Raw genomic sequence first — 16,433 nt, 5'->3', positions numbered from 1 at the left:
AAATAGACGTAAATCTCCAGTAGAAACTAATGGAGAAAATGGGTTGTGGTGGCAGTGAGGGACATGGAGAGGCTGAGGAGGCTGGTGGTTCTGCTGCTGGGGTGAACAGTTGGGCAGAGGAGGCTGGAGTGGCAAGTCACTGAAATAGTACGAAGATGGGGAGAGGGAGTGCATTTATCTGAGATGTGATTGGCGGAGACGGTGAAGCTAACAGGGTGTGATTGGCTGACAGTGACAGACACATGGAGAGGCTGAGGAGGAGGATGGTTCTGCTACTACGGTGGAGATTTAGGTTGAAGAGAATGTGTGGGGTGCAATATAGCTAAAATGCAGTCTTTGTGATTGAATTTACCTTAATAACCCTAACCCTAATCATATGGAATGTATTTAACCCTTTTCCAGAGGCAGCGGTGAATTCTGTGTGTATTTGCTGTATAACATTTCAACTAAATGTCTCCATATCTTTTATAACCAGTTCTCGGTTGAGGTAGGTGGCCCAGTACACCAGGTTAAAACTGCCAAAGAGCACGGGGAACATGATGCGCGAGAGGCGATCAATCTTGCTGACACTGTTGAAGGTCTTCTTGGTCTGGTCGCTCTTGGTGATGGTTATGCCCGGGCTCTTGCTGGGGTCAATGGGAGCACACTTGGAGATAGTGGGGATGGGGGAGTCCTTGGTCAGGCTGGGGTAGTAGTTAGCCACAGCCACGGCATATGCATTGTTCTTCTTGATAATGGACATCTCTTTTCTCTGTGGGAATAGTGTGGATCAGTGATTAGTGCAATGATATTTGTCAGTTTTACGTCAAGTGGCAGTTTGTGCAGAAACGTTATGAAAAAATTTGAAAAAGGAAAAAGAAATCCAGTTTAAACATTCATTCAAGAAATAATGTCAGTGCCTACTATAGCTATAGGCCCACATTAGAGAAATTATAGCCCTTGATTACAGTATGGTTGCTAGGTAACAATTTTGGAATTATCTCTACATATTAATTATGTCATATCTGCTGTCCATGTGCAACCAGGAAGTAAAATGAATTAAACTTTACAAAAATTGTTAAAGCGGGAAAAACTAGATAAGTTTTCAGTAATTTCTTAAATATAATTATGTTGTGATGAAATGAGAAGTCTAATCTGCTTTTTTTTACTAAAAAAGTAAGATTTTTTTGCATAAAATTGAGAAAAGGTTGAACAAAAAAGCAATTTTAGCACCAGCTAAAACAAGAAAAACATTTTCTATTTGAAGACATCCTTTGCTGCTGTCTATAGAATACACCCTGAATATTTTCAGCCCCACATCTCTGCTGTCATAAGCCAGCACCCCCTCAGCACCTTGTCCTCCACAACAGTCTTGCCATCCCAGGCCCAGCCGCGCTTGGTGAAGTAGTTGACAGTGGCAAACTCGATGAGAGCAGAGAAGACGAAGGCGTAGCAGACTGCGATGAACCAGTCCATGGCTGTAGCATAGGCCACTTTGGGTAGAGAGTTACGGGCACTGATACTGAGGGTGGTCATGGTGAGCACTGTAGTCACACCTGTAAACACAGGGAAACATTTTTATAGCACTCAAGTTTCAAATGCAGAACAATACAGGATTACTCAAACATCCATGAATCACTCAATTACACCGTTCCAACCATTTCATCATGGTTAAAGGCTCATAAAAGTCCATTTGGTCGAATATGTCTTTATAAAGCCAGAAAAACTAAAAAGCTTTCATGTTATAGAAACTCTAAGTGTTTATTCCTATGTAATCATATTGTACTTGTAGTTTGATGAAACATGACTCACCAAACACAGTTCTGGCAGGGACAGACTCCCTGTTGAGCCAAAAGGAAACCTGCGACAGTATGACTGTCATGATACAAGGCAAATACGTCTGAATTACAAAGTAACCGATCTTCCTCTTTAGATGAAAGTGTGCTGTCATCACTGTGTATTCACCTGGAAGTGATAAGAAACAACCAACAGGTTTATTAAGACATGTTTGAACTGTGTATTTTCATCTTTCAAGGAGTGCAAATGTGTTATGATTAGTTGAGAAGAAACATCACAGTTTAATGATTATTCATGATTTTAGAGACCATGACCAAAAAAGAGTGAAACTCTTTGCTTTCTTTTAAATCCATTGTCTTATACATTACTTTTCCTCTTGTACGTGACCAAACTGATGATAACGTTAAGTTAATGTGACATAAGCAGCAACATAATGAGGAATTATACTTTTTGTTTTACTTTTTTGGAGAATAAATAAAACTGAAAGGACTTAATCTTGTTTTTAAAATTACCACAATTATTATTATTAACCAAATAACCTTGACATCCCTTGTGCAAACCTCCCTAGACTAAATATAGTGCAAAGCTGCTGACCAGTGCTTGATTTGATGGTCTCTTTGCCCACCGTCTGCCCCACCAGGTCGTACTGGTTTAGCCTGGATCCGTCTGCAGCCACGTCCACAGACTCGGTGGCATTTCGGGACCAGATGTACGTCACTTCTGTTTTAGTGTAGGCATCTGAAGGACAGCAGCATGAGATCATGATCAGTTCTAATAAAGCTGCTTCATACACAGTAACAAATAAGTTGCATATAATTTTCAAGTATGCTTTAGGCGACAATGACAAGAATGCATTTAAAGAGAGGAAAATGAAGAGTGAAATCATGCAGAAGAAACAAGGATATATCAAGTTACAGCTTCCAAATTTCAGAGGGCATGAGTGGGAGTCCATTGGAAAGTCCTCCAGATGCATGGGACACTCGGCTTGAACAGTCAGCCTCGAGACAAAGCAAAAAAGAAGACACTGATCTATACATCTATAATAAACAAATACAGACAAAACTGCATAATGTCAATATAGTGCTTTTTCAGACACTCAATCTATTTTAAAGTCAAACATTACACACAATTAGGGATGCAATTAAAGCTGTTTAACTTTTCTGTTGGGGGGTCCGCCAATTGCTAGCTCCATGTCAGTGTGTTGCCTAGAATGGTATTAAATGTGTCTATATAGCATTTATTTTATTCTGTGTTTTTATATTCTTACTATGAGTGGGGTCTGAGAGATCTACAGCCAACCCTCAGTCAGTAACAGCATGTGGTTTGGAGTTCAAGAGGAAGAAATGTTACTTTTTTGGAGGGTTAAACAGCAACTATTAAAAGTATGCATTGATTATGATCCAGAAATTAACACTGACATACATTTGCATTTATAAGACAATAAATAAATAAAATCTAACTGATATACATTTTTTGCCGTATTGCCCAGCCCTACATACATCACTCAGTTGCTCCATTACAAAGTAGAATTTCCAAAGTGTGTGGAGTACCTCATGGTGTAGAGCAGGGTCCCGTCCTCCATGATGCGCAGGAGCTTGTTGGGCATGGTCATGTTGTGGGCCACAGACTTCTTGCCGTTGTGGAAGAAGGTGTCGGGGGTCCAGATCTTGCTGGCCATCAGGTTGTTCAGAGGGAGGATGTTCATTGGTCCATGGAACTTGAGTCGCTCGTCTTTCCAGCTTTGGCGGAAGAATACATCCACCGTGTACTCCTGTGGTAAGGCATGTTGACATCCTGCTTTTAATAATGTTATACAAATGTGACAGAGAAAAGAGAATTCAGCCAGGGAAATAACAATAGAAAAACCTTTATCCCTTTTTAATCATAGAACACACTTTTTGTTTATTGTAGTAACATTATTAGCCTAGAAGTAACCGTACTATGGAGCTCAACAGTGACCACCCGCCCTCTGGTACCGGACCAAAATTTCTCATTCATTTTTCCCATAGACTTTTTGTAAAAAATCATATTAAAAGTTTGCTCTGTGGTAATTACAGACCACAAGACATATTATTTTATTTAAAATCTGTTTCTGAAACTTTATAAATCTCTGAATTATTAAAGTATTTCACTGAATCTTGTGTTTAAAATGTGTCTTTTGAGCTAAAACGGCTGCATTAAGGGTATTAGTTAGCACGAAACAGCCTTGACGATGCCTTTGAACCCTTAATATTCCATTGAGCTTATTCCTTTCTTTGTGGTGGCACTTCCAGTTAAGTTAAGCGGGAATGCCATTAATTTCAATTGAGAATTTGGGAAAAGTTTTGCTGTTAAAATCTGATATAAAGTAGATTGATTTGTGTAAAATGCTCAATGTCCATGTGATCAACAAGTCAACACTGCACCTATTCTCTGAGAGGCTTTAAAACAGCTCTGTGGTCCATGTAGAACTTATTGATCATGATCGGCAGCCCCATGCGTGACGACGGCGGCGCCCACGGTTACTTCAAGGATAAGATAGCAGCTATGACACCTGCTCCTTAGTAACTCCAGAGTAGTGAAATTGGGTATTGTAAGATTCTATCACGCACTGAATACGGCCTAAAATAGATGCTGGGTCCAGGAAGTGTTTGCATTAATAAATGGGCAAAAGGCAGGTGTCACCGCGGTAACATAAACGAGCACAGAGAGCGGGAATATTACAGGGATGAGTGTGGTATTGATCAAATAAAACCAGAAACAAAAGCAATAGCGGTCAACAAAAATCACCGCTCCTCAACCAATACATACAGAGTGGTAATATCGCCTTCATGGTTGCTTATTTGAGTCACAATGTGTCACTTAAAAGAAACTGCATTTGCCACCTTTTAATGTACATGATGCTTGCCTCAAATGTTCTACTGTACGGCATTAAACTAGTTCCATGAAAACAAACTGGTGAAATTACCACATCAAGTTACAGGTCAGATCTGTGGATAAGCAAACCTACACAATACTGATCTTTTTGCAATAAAAAACATTACCTAATACCCATACATTGATGCCACAGTGTGAAACATTTCAATATAAACAATCAATTTGCAGACCCCCCACCAGCAAGGCTACATAGTGTGACTTAAAGCTCATTTTTGGAAACCCAAAAAGCAACAAAAGATGACAAATCTAGATCAACAGAGCCAACCAAAGCTCAACAAATACATGAATCATTGAACACTAGGGGTCAGATGGTTAGCCGTGGATCCCCAGACACTAAGAAAGCCCATAAGAAAAGAAGACACACCCAGGATCCTACCAAACAGACAATATTAAGATTTAAAAATATATAATTTCTCTATATTCCATTAAAAGGTGGAATAATCCTCAGATTTATTTCCCCTGTGCTTAGGGTTCACAGCCAGTCTTGGGGCTGTCAGAACATTGGCGTGGTTAAAATCCAACTGTTACCCCAGGCAAGTGTCAGCTCTCATATCCATCAGCTCAAAAGCACACCACCTCCAACGGCCAGGACACAGCCCACCCGCATAACAGATTAGCACAGTGTACACAAGCCGTGAAGAGAAATGCCTTTGTTTGAAAAGCATCTTTGATTGTCCAAAAGAGAACTAGGAGTCTGATGTTTTATTATTATTATTATTATTATTATTATTATTATTATTATTATTATTATTATTATTTAACCATTATTTTGCATAATTTAGCTGTTTTTGAGTTTTTACAGCATTCAGCTCCTGTCCATCTGTAGTAGCTAAATTAAATGCAAAAATGAATGGTCTACGTTATAAAATCTCAAAGTTCTGACATTTAAAGGAGCACTATGTAACATTTGTGGATGAGGGTACCCTACCAGCTCGTCTCCATGAAGATCATCTTCCTTTGCATATTATGTTCTGCAATGTGGCATTTAAGCTTATCTACCATACATGCATTTCATTATACGTGTTTTCATAGGCCCACAAAAAACCTGTAACTTGGCCTGGTTGCGTCACATGTCATGGAAATACATAAGTTTAATGCCATACTGAGGAGCATTCCAGGTAAAGCAATAAAATCTACAAACCAGTGGAGTACCCCCCTCCAGAAAGGTTACGTAGTGCAGCTTTAGCTTTTCATATTTCGGTCTTCTACTAAGAGTTAATGCTCCTGGTTTAAAATGTACATTGTGAGTTGAACCAAGTTTTTAAAAATTGTGCAAATCTATCTCAATACAGTATCAATCTCAATATTTAAATGTATAAATGTATCCCTTATGGCATAGTGGCAGGCTGTGCTTCTACCATATTACATTTTATTTAAAAACAAAACATTTTTCATATAGAAATGCAGCATAAAGATGTTCTAAGTGATGGTCAGGTGAGGTCTTAAGTAATATGAGAGGTTTTCTGTGCATTGGAATAGTATAGGGCAGTGCTATGGCTATTAACACAAAGGCCACAGTGAGTGACATTATCTGATGCAACTTTGATGGAATTGGTAAAAAATACATAAGAAAGTGAGCTCTTTCTCCCTTTTATAGAAGTGTTGTTTCAATCTCATCCACTTACTGTGCACTCTGCCCTACCTCTGCTGCTGAGCCACTTCAATATTTGAGCAGATGCCACAAAGGAAGCAACAGTGAACAAAAAGCAGCTGTCCCTGTTTGCATAAAATAACCAGAACAGTGCACAATCCATTTCAAAGTCAAAGACAAACATTGTCAAAGTGGTGCTTCTATATGAAATCTTGTGTGGTAGTTTAAGTGAGGCTGTGGGGGCACTCACCATGTCTGTGTCAGACACTGGGCCAAAGCTGGTCACATAGATGTCTGTCTTTACCTCAGTCACTCGATCTATGATGTAAAACAACTATATTAGACAGTACCACAACATGCATAGTGTAATGATTTTGTCATTAAGAAAGGCCACACATACAAACCTCTCCTTGCATATTGTAAATGTGTCCAGTTGTAAAGGCATAGAAGACACGCCACATGAACCTGAGTGAATCTGTGCAGTGAATAGTAGCCTACCTCCCAGCCCGGGTCTCAGGCGGTTGTCATAGCCATCCAGGAGACTGTCCAGGATCTTGGTGAAAGTGGTGATGTCTTTTGAAGACCGTGTTGAATTGAACTTTGCTTCACAACTAGAGGGAAAACAAATAAATAACCAAACAATCCAACCACAGTTCAAACATTTCTTTCTCGTAATAGTGACATATGATTAAAAATCAAGGAAATGTCATTCGGTAGCCTATAAAATGTCAACATGTGTCCAGGATGGTAAAGTTGATGACAGATATGTTCAGTGTCCACACTCACCGGTTGTGGCACAGCACGAGCAGAGACAGCACGAGCGGGAGGCACGCGGACCTCCGCGGGAGCAGCACGGGCATGATCAAAGCGCGCACCCACACACCCTGATGTCTTCTTTCTATTGCAGACACGCACGCCCTGTGTAACCTGCTACAACCATGTGTTTACATGAGCCGGCACGAGTAATCCATCAAATCCACTGTTTTCTTCTTCGAGAAGCTTCAAGTTGAGCGCGGCCAAAGCGCTCAGCGCTCAGTCACCCGCGGCACACGACAAGCTGCTGACTGCCGCTTTGGATGGATGCACGCGCTGGACTGACGCGCCCCTCACGAGCACAGGCCCACAACATGGTAAGTGATTATAAAGTGTGACAGAACAATGCGGTAACACAAAACGACAATATATTGACCTGCTGTTCTACATTGATCTGAGAGAAAAAAAAAACAACAACTATGGCCTAGGCCTAATTAAACTTAACCAAAGAGGAACTTAAACTCGCCACACTGCCCTCTGCTGTCAATGTCAACTCTATGAACAGCAGATGGGAAAGGAACTCCTACAATAGCCCACTGCTGGGTACATTATTTATATTTTATACAGGCTACCTGTCTATTCTGGGGTCACAGCTCACTTCTAAGTGATATGCCCTACACAGAATGGCCCGAATGTGGAGGGAGTTTAGTACTAGCCTAAATAGCTTATACTCTTATGTGTGTGTTTGAGCATAATCCTTAATGCAATCCTTAAAATAATTCACTATTCAATTCAACTTCCAACTCAAACAAGTCTATGGCATAAAAACTGACTCCTTGTAAAGGACAACAAGTGTCAAAACTGTGTGTACACACTACAAAGAGAGTGCACTGGACATGTGATGGCACCTTTGGTCAGGGAGCATGATGAAAGGCACAGCATTGTATTATTTATGAATAATGCAGTTGGCGTGCAGCAGCCCTATGGGGGAGGTATGTGAAACGGGACCCTTATAAAAGAGACTATAAGCTCACAGATGCAATTAAAAAATCATTCCATGAAATAAGCCTTCATTTTTCACGTGAAAACTGAAAATCCCCTACCCCTTATTCATCCCCAGGCTAACTAGTTCTTTTTTCTCTATCCTATGGAAGACCGGAGCAGAAACACGTGCGCCCTGTGATGTGCGTCGAGAGGAGCACGTACGGCTGCTCTGCACATACAGATCACGTATCCTGCCTGTGTTTCGGCTCAAGTGAGTCTGGGAGGCAGCGATAGGCAGAGCTCTTCTTTACTGCAGTCAGCACCCCCTGGACTCTCGTCACATCCGCGGAGCCTTTTATTAACGTAACCAACGCTCCGTGAACCCGCTGTACTTAAGGCTCTTGCGTCCTGTGTCCGGGACCACTGGAGCAGAACACGGATGAACTAACGCGCCTTACGGACTTCATCAACCCAAACGTTTGATCTTTTCCTCCTGTGCGCTGCTGTCTTTCTGAGCGCGCTCGTTCGGCTAAATGCGTGTGGATGTGGGGGGAAGGACGATGCGTGTTTTGGGGCTCTAAGTGCTCAGCCTGAGTCTCGTGCGGGATCCTTCTTCAGGCTCAGGTGCAGCGGAGTGGACATGACGGCCGGTGTGACGCGCGGGCTATGCGGGCTTTTCTGCCTGTCTCTGCTGCTTCCCATAGCGTGGGCTTCACAGAGGTGAGGGAGCATGTATGTTTAATGTCAGTCAATTTTACACACAACTTCACTGTTCCATCTTCATTCTAGCGCCAGCGAGCCCAGTAACATGTCGTATGTTAAAGCCACGGTGGATAAGCTGTTGAAGGGCTATGACATCCGCCTCAGGCCTGATTTTGGAGGTACAGCTCGGAGTCTGCAGTGTTCCGCTCCTCCTGACGCACTGGCATAACGCTGTTCTTCTTGCAGGTGCACCTGTGGACGTTGGCATGAGCATAGACATCGCCAGCATTGACATGGTCTCTGAAGTGAACATGGTCAGTACTTTTCATGGGTACATATGTGGGCTGAGGGCTAGTCTCTGGAGGGAGCAAGTAGAGGAGCAGGTTGCAGTAATTACATAAGGCCTGGAGTTTGTGGAGCACTGATGCAGAGGAGCACAGCCAGTGCAGGTGAAGATGCATTTTAGTTATAAGGAGGACACAAGGTCTGATGCAGTAAAGAACGGTATTTGGTACAGTGTTATTATTACTTAAGGATTTATATTAAATAATTTATTAATTCTGCAGATAGACATGCATTAAACATAACCTATGCAGAGGGTGGGGCTGAGACCAAAGTGTCAGCAAACATGCCCTCTATGCTCAGAATATTTCAAAGGCTCACTGTAACATCAAGATGGATTTATTTACACCAGATTTACACCAGGATCACTATTTATAAAGGAAATTCTATTGGAACAGAGTGCCCCATTTATTTCTTGTTTAGTGGCAAATAGGGAGCACCCCTAATAAGGTTAATAGAACAGTGAGTGAGCCCAAAGAGAGTACCCCACACCTATAATCAGTAGAGAAGAGACCAGCTGCACTCACATACATACAAAACAGGGAGCACCCCACTGCACTTACATACATTCAGACAGCAGCCATATAATGAATTCCACTGCACACACCTATAGAACAGGGAGTACTCCACAGATAGTAAAGAACAGGACAGTACCTCACTGTATCCAGAGAGAGCAGAGATCCCACTGTACCCACATACAGTTGAGAGGAGAAAGTGAGTATTTGTATTTAAATGTACTGGACTGCACCGTAGTAATGAAAACTAGCATTAAATGTCTTTTGTAATGTTTTCTGATACATGGCCCAATCAGAGTACTGTATTCTGAATATTTAGAATAGCGTCACATTGATTTGCATTATATTATAGCGCAAAATGCAACACAGGATAAAAACAGCTTTATCTTTATTGCATAATCATATATGTATCACCAAATATAGTAAAGAAAAATCTCTCATGTACACACCATAACAGCCGTGTTGTTTTTGCTACAGTATAAGATACAGAGAGACAGGGAGTACCCCACTTCACCTACATGTAAAGATCCAACGAGAGACCAGAGAGTACCCCACTGTATCTATATACAGTAGAGCGCAGGAGGAAGTAGGTCATGCAGCACCACACTGCAGTAGTGATGACAGGGCATGAATTTCTATATTCTTGTTTACTGCAGTGCACAGAAACACAAGTAAAGACAGAAAAGAAAAAACTAAGAGCTTCCTGAGGGCAACCAGGGACAAAGCAAAGCAAATGTGCTGCAATGACCCACAACAGCTTTCAGAGGTTAAGATGTTTCATACTGTGTTAGAATGCCCCACTTTAACGGGTGGAGATGATAGGAGCTGTAATGTTGAAAGGCTTTCTCAGCTGGTTGTGAGTTTAGCAGACCAAAGAGGACACACACTTTTATAAACAGCGTCTTTTTATGATGAAATGGAGTTGTTTTTTTGGCTCTTTTCTTTTACAGTTCAAATCCATGCGCACATTAGTCTGTTTATAATGCTCATAGTGAATGAATGATGTGAGAGGTTAAGAGTAGGGATGAATGCCTTGGGAAAAATATCAAATTGCAAAGTGTTGTTATTAGTTTGTTTAGATTTCATGTTCAAAGTCTAGTTTCAGTTCAATGTGCACATTTTAATATGTAATATGTGTGATATGTAACGTGTAATATGTCACTTTTCTGGTGTTGGGTTTTCTGCCTACTGGTTTTCATTGGAAATGTTATTTTTCCTCGGGCAGAATGTTCCATATTATGGCATTACATTTATCTTTCTTGCATTTATGCAACTGCAGGTGTTATAATAGCTAAAAATAAGTGCATGCATACTTACTGCGAGCTAGGCAACCTGCATGTTTCCATGGTGATAGAGTTTATTGCCTCACTGTGGAACATGGCTATAATATTGTTTCTATGGAGACACACATGCGGTAGACCACACACTTGAAAAGTCACGCACACTTTTAACTTATAAACTAATACAAGAGTCAGAGGTATTTCAGAACATGTTTGTCGAGGTCTGAGGTTAGCACTTTTTTTGTTTACATTCCCGTGGAGGTTTTTTGCACAATAACCTACGTAAAATAATATACTACCATCTTTTTCATTTTCTCATTGAAATTTGTTCTCAATTACAATCCTGCAGCAGAGCAAAACTGTGCTGGGTGTTGTGTCCGCAGGACTACACCATCACCATGTACTTCCAGCAGTCTTGGAGGGACAAGCGCCTCTCCTACACAGGCATCCCCCTCAACCTGACCCTGGACAACCGCGTGGCCGACCAGCTGTGGGTCCCAGACACTTACTTCATCAACGATAAGAAGTCTTTTGTGCATGGTGTGACAGTGAAGAACCGCATGATCCGACTTCACCCTGATGGCACAGTCCTATACGGGTTAAGGTAACATTGACCAATCATTATGTATCATGTATGGTTATGAGACTATATTGAGACTAGGTTAAAAATATAACAATTTCCACAAAAAACTATCCATTTTATGTTAGTTTATACCCCGTAGGAACAGCAAGTTTCAGGTACGTACCTTATAATGGTCATGTGCAAATGCTAGCTGACCCATTATAAATGTATTTAAAGCCACAGTATGTAACTTTTAAAACAAAAAGACACTTTTGGTTGTTTTTATTGCATTGAAATTGTGAGCTTGCATCTCCACAAACCTTTGGCCTGATGGAGAACATGGGTCTCACCTCCTCCTGTATAACTCATGTGTTTGTCTCTGCAGGATCACTACCACTGCTGCCTGCATGATGGACCTGCGCAGATACCCACTGGACGAGCAGAACTGTACACTGGAAATAGAAAGCTGTAAGTAAATACTTAATGGTTTAGATGCCACTTTTCATATTTAAAATGGAAACACATAAGGTACAAAACTAAAATGTAATAAAACATGCACAAAGTGCAGTGTATTTAATACATGTGTTGTTATTGGATAAATATCACTAATTATCTCCTGATCATTTCACATTGAACGTACGTAGTATTATTTGTCATTTTGGGGATATGTGTCATGTATATCCACATTTGGTTACAAAAGGTAGATCAAATTGACAAAATAGTTTGACCTGTCACATCAACACTACAAAAAACATTTACTCTAAAAGTATGCATATTGAATAAAGGACCTTGTCTAATTCCTGACTGACTGAAGAGATCCTCTGTCGACCAATGAGACGACTGAAAGAGGGCATGGCAAAAACTCACAAATCAAAACTACGATAAGACCCTCTACCTGACCCACACTGTACTCAAAGGCTAGAGCTGCACAGGAGGATATGTAAGAATAAACTATTTAAACAGAAATGTATTAGGAAACACTGTATTTACTTATAAAAAGATTCAACTGACAATTAATTCCCAAATCTTCAGCTAATTCACACAGTACATTTTCCTATTTGCTGTTGTCCCATAGAAATCTTTAAACTCAAAATAAACTAATTTGTTGACTAATACAAGTTTGGGTCGACTAAGACACTATCGACTGATTAATTGAGTTATAGACTAAAGAACCACCGTCCTCACCGCTGTAATGTTTTTGGTGCCTTAGTGTCCGCCTGTCCCCACCAGCACTACAACAGTCTACAGGCAGAATAGGATTCTGCATTGAATAAAACCTACAGATGATCATTCATCAGCTCTAGTTCTGTGCATAAAAAATACACACTGGATGAAAGGTTAGTGGATGTAAAACACTTCTCAGACTCCAAACTGTTTCCAGAGTCTTTGAATTCACTTTTTATGCTGATCAGCAGTGGTGGAATGTAACGAAGTAAAATTAGCAAAGTACTGTATTTAAGTACAAATTCTAGGTATCTATATTTTACTTAAGTAAATTTTAAAGTGGATACTTTTACTTTTATTTCACCACATTTGAGAGCAGGTATGTGTACTTTCTACTGCACTACATTTTCTAACAAGACTATATATATATATATATATATATATATATATATATATATATATATATATATATATATATATATATATATATATATATATATATATATATATATATATATATATATATATATATATATAATTTTTTTTTAATTATAGTTTGCTGAAAAGGCCTAGGCATTTGTTTTTAACACAAAAATATACAAATTTAAAAAACAGCTACAAAAACAACTGATTCAATTGTTTGTATGGAACAAAATTCAGCACAAATCTGTATCAAAATCTCTACATTTGAAGCTTTATTTATCTCAAAATCTGTGTGAAATACTTTTCCTTTTTACTCTTTTAGTGCATTTTAAATGGGTACTTAAATATGTATACTTACTAGTGTATTATTTCATGTGATACTTTTACTTTTACGTGACTATTTTTTGTTCTGGTATCTCTACTTAAGTAACACAGTAGTTGAGTACTTCTTCCATCACTGACAATCAGATGCATTCAGGGACATGTCATTGTACCATCAGATGTGCCTTTATGCCTTTTATACAACCTCTTTGTTAAAACGTTGTTGACTGAGACTCATCATCTGTTACTTTCAGATGGCTACACCACAGACGACATAGAGTTCTACTGGCAGGGAGGAGCCAACGCCGGCTCTGTGACTGGAGTGGAGAACATTGAGCTGCCACAGTTCTCCATCATAGACTACCAGACCCTCTCCACCAAAGCGGTGTTTGCTACAGGTCAGTCTACTGCAGCTGAAGGCATAAAGGGGAGACTTAACCAGACATAGATATATGGGAGGCTGCAAAGAATAGTTTAGAAGGTTTTTTAAGACATCCTGGTGACAGAAGGAAAGAGATGAAGAGGCTAAGGGGACTGATCATTCTGCTGCTGCGATGGAGAGTGGGGGAAAGAGAGAGTGAGGTGAGGTATTGAGGCAAAGCAGTCTTTATGTGAGTGAGGGAAGAAATGCAGCCCTCCTGGTTAAATGTATATATTAACATGTTAGCATTTGATTACAACTTCTGGTTTGGTAAAAATCATCTCAATTTGCTTGTCTAAAGATCTGTGTTTATGTGTCTCACAGGTTCTTACCCGAGACTGTCCTTGAGTTTTAAATTGAAGAGGAACATTGGTTACTTCATTCTGCAAACTTATATGCCCTCCACCCTGATCACCATCCTGTCCTGGGTCTCCTTTTGGATCAACTATGACGCTTCTGCTGCCAGAGTTGCATTAGGTTAATTATTTGGCTTTTTAAATTTGTCTTTGAGGTAGGCAGTAGGACGTTTGGTGCAGCAGGAATAGAAGTGATTGCACCACTATTACCTACTTTCAATTTTGAGCATATGTATATATTAAATAAGGATTGCAATATCACAAGTGGATATATGGCCAAAACAGAACCAGAGGCAAATAAGATCTAAACTAGAACTTCTATAGATAAGTTATGGAAAAGAGATGTAAAATAAACCAGTACCAAGCCAGGATCAAACCAGTAATAAACATAGCTAGCTACCATGTCTAAAACAGGACAAAAGCAGGTCTAAACTAGGACTAAAGCAGGACCAAACTGAGGTTTTAAATCTAAAAATAGCCTAAACTATGAAAAATCAACCAGCTATGAACTGAATCTAATGTAGGTCTTAACCAGCTCTACTGAATCTAAATATCTATGAGTAATTCAATAACATATACTTGGACTGCTGAAAAATCTACAAGACCCTAAGGCTTGCTTTATCTCATAGGAATCACCACGGTGCTCACCATGACAACCATCAACACCCACCTCAGGGAGACCCTCCCCAAAATCCCCTATGTCAAGGCCATCGACATCTTCCTCATGGGCTGCTTCGTCTTTGTGTTCCTGGCTCTGCTGGAGTACGCCTTCGTCAACTACATCTTCTTTGGCCGAGGTCCTCACCTGCAGAAGAAGGTGGCAGAGAAGGCAGCAAAGTCCAACAACGAGAGGAGGGGCATGGAGAGCAACAAGGTTCAGGTGAGGCTTGCTAATCATGCCATGTGGGTTGATTCGTTTTAGCCACAACAAAATGCCTGGAAATTCACATCTTTTTACAGCCTATATCACAGTTTCATCACGATTTGAGTTCATTTATCACTATCTAAGGGGTTAGTCAAGGCTGTTCTGCTGCTTCTAAAAGTTCCTCTTTCACTGTGATTGGTTAAATCCTCCTGTCACTCAGAGCATAATAGCTGACCAATAGGAGTGGTTGAGTAAAATAAGTGCTGAGAAAACCCAAACAGACACAGGGAGAACATGCTGCACTGCACATATATACATACCAAGTTATACATTTTTAGGATCAATTTTATAAACACACGACGAGGTCCACCCTTCTGTGCGCAGGTGGACGCTCACGGCAACATCCTGCTCACGAGCCTGACCGGTGAGATGGGCGGTGCAGACATCATGGGCGCGCTCACGGACCCCCGAGCCACCATGTTCTCCTACGACAGTGCCAGCATCCAGTACCGCAAGCCCATGACCAGCCGCGACCTGTACGGACGCCCCGCGATCGAGCGCCCCCTGAGCCACAAGAAGGGCCGGCTGAGGAGGAGGGCGTCCCAGCTCAAAGTCAAGATACCCGACCTCACCGACGTCAACGCCATAGACAAATGGTCCAGGGTGGTCTTCCCCATCACGTTCACCCTGTTCAACCTGGTCTACTGGCTCTACTACGTGCACTAGGCAACCAGCAATGCAGCTCCGAGTGATGAGGGACTTGTTTTGAGCATATAGAATGAAAAGTCACAAATTGTGTAAATATGATGTAAATGTAAATTATATAAATATATATAGAGAGAAGAGTATACTTTATAAAATGCTTTTTTAGTTACTGGGATAGGCTCCAGTACACGCCGCCCATGGAATAAGCAGATAAGGTGAATGAATGTAAATGCTTTTTTGCTGTTTATTAGCTCATTTAAAATACAATTGCACAGGTTAGACGCAGTTACTATATGCAGTCATCCATTCTTTCTCTAGACGGTATTTTTCATATTTTAATGTTGCATGTGTAACTTTTTCCTTATTCTAATAATTAAGAAAATGAATAGAACCAAGAAGAGTTTGCAAATGGGTAAATAAAAGTTGTTGAAAAAGGTGTGTATAGTTGTGCTGTCACGATATTCAAATTTCAAACTTGCTTTCCGTATTAAGGAATAGACTTGATACTCGATACCGATTTCAATAACATGATGATAATTTAAAAAAAGTTTATTTAGACACTAGAATGTCATTTTTAACATTAAATTGTAGTACTGTCTTTTATATTACCATGTGCTCTCATATCTGTGTAATCCCTCAGTCGTCCATGTAGGTCCATATACTAGTCTATGTGGTCTTATACTTGTTCTGATACAGCTCAAGATCATTCTAAATTTATTCCTGTCCTGTGACTGTAACTTTTTTAGTATCAATACCT

General features: G+C 40.3%; 2 protein-coding genes across 2 annotated transcripts; one reads left to right on the top strand and one right to left on the bottom strand.

The window, feature by feature from the left end:
* Positions 1 to 442: 442 nt before the first annotated feature.
* Positions 443 to 7,153, bottom strand: gabra2a (gamma-aminobutyric acid type A receptor subunit alpha2a). The gene is made up of 9 exons (XM_033987958.2): positions 7,070 to 7,153; positions 6,782 to 6,894; positions 6,534 to 6,601; positions 3,327 to 3,547; positions 2,692 to 2,774; positions 2,371 to 2,514; positions 1,792 to 1,944; positions 1,333 to 1,535; positions 443 to 751 (listed from the first exon to the last, which is right to left on the bottom strand). Exons 1-9 carry the CDS (start codon positions 7,141 to 7,143, stop codon positions 443 to 445), a joined length of 1,368 nt encoding a protein of 455 aa, XP_033843849.2. The 5' UTR covers positions 7,144 to 7,153.
* A 1,124-nt stretch (positions 7,154 to 8,277) lies between these two features.
* Positions 8,278 to 16,191, top strand: gabrb1 (gamma-aminobutyric acid type A receptor subunit beta1). Its single transcript, XM_033987953.2, has 9 exons — positions 8,278 to 8,740; positions 8,810 to 8,901; positions 8,969 to 9,036; positions 11,243 to 11,463; positions 11,807 to 11,889; positions 13,584 to 13,727; positions 14,075 to 14,227; positions 14,736 to 14,986; positions 15,356 to 16,191. The coding sequence occupies exons 1-9, from the start codon at positions 8,661 to 8,663 to the stop codon at positions 15,695 to 15,697; spliced, it is 1,434 nt and encodes a 477-aa protein (XP_033843844.1). The 5' UTR covers positions 8,278 to 8,660; the 3' UTR covers positions 15,698 to 16,191.
* Positions 16,192 to 16,433: the final 242 nt, after the last annotated feature.

This window comes from Periophthalmus magnuspinnatus, chromosome 22 (assembly GCF_009829125.3).
Source record: "Periophthalmus magnuspinnatus isolate fPerMag1 chromosome 22, fPerMag1.2.pri, whole genome shotgun sequence".
NCBI lineage: Eukaryota > Metazoa > Chordata > Actinopteri > Gobiiformes > Gobiidae > Periophthalmus > Periophthalmus magnuspinnatus.
The sequence above is the reverse complement of the archived record's forward strand: the minus strand, read 5'-3'. Positions and strand labels throughout refer to the sequence as shown.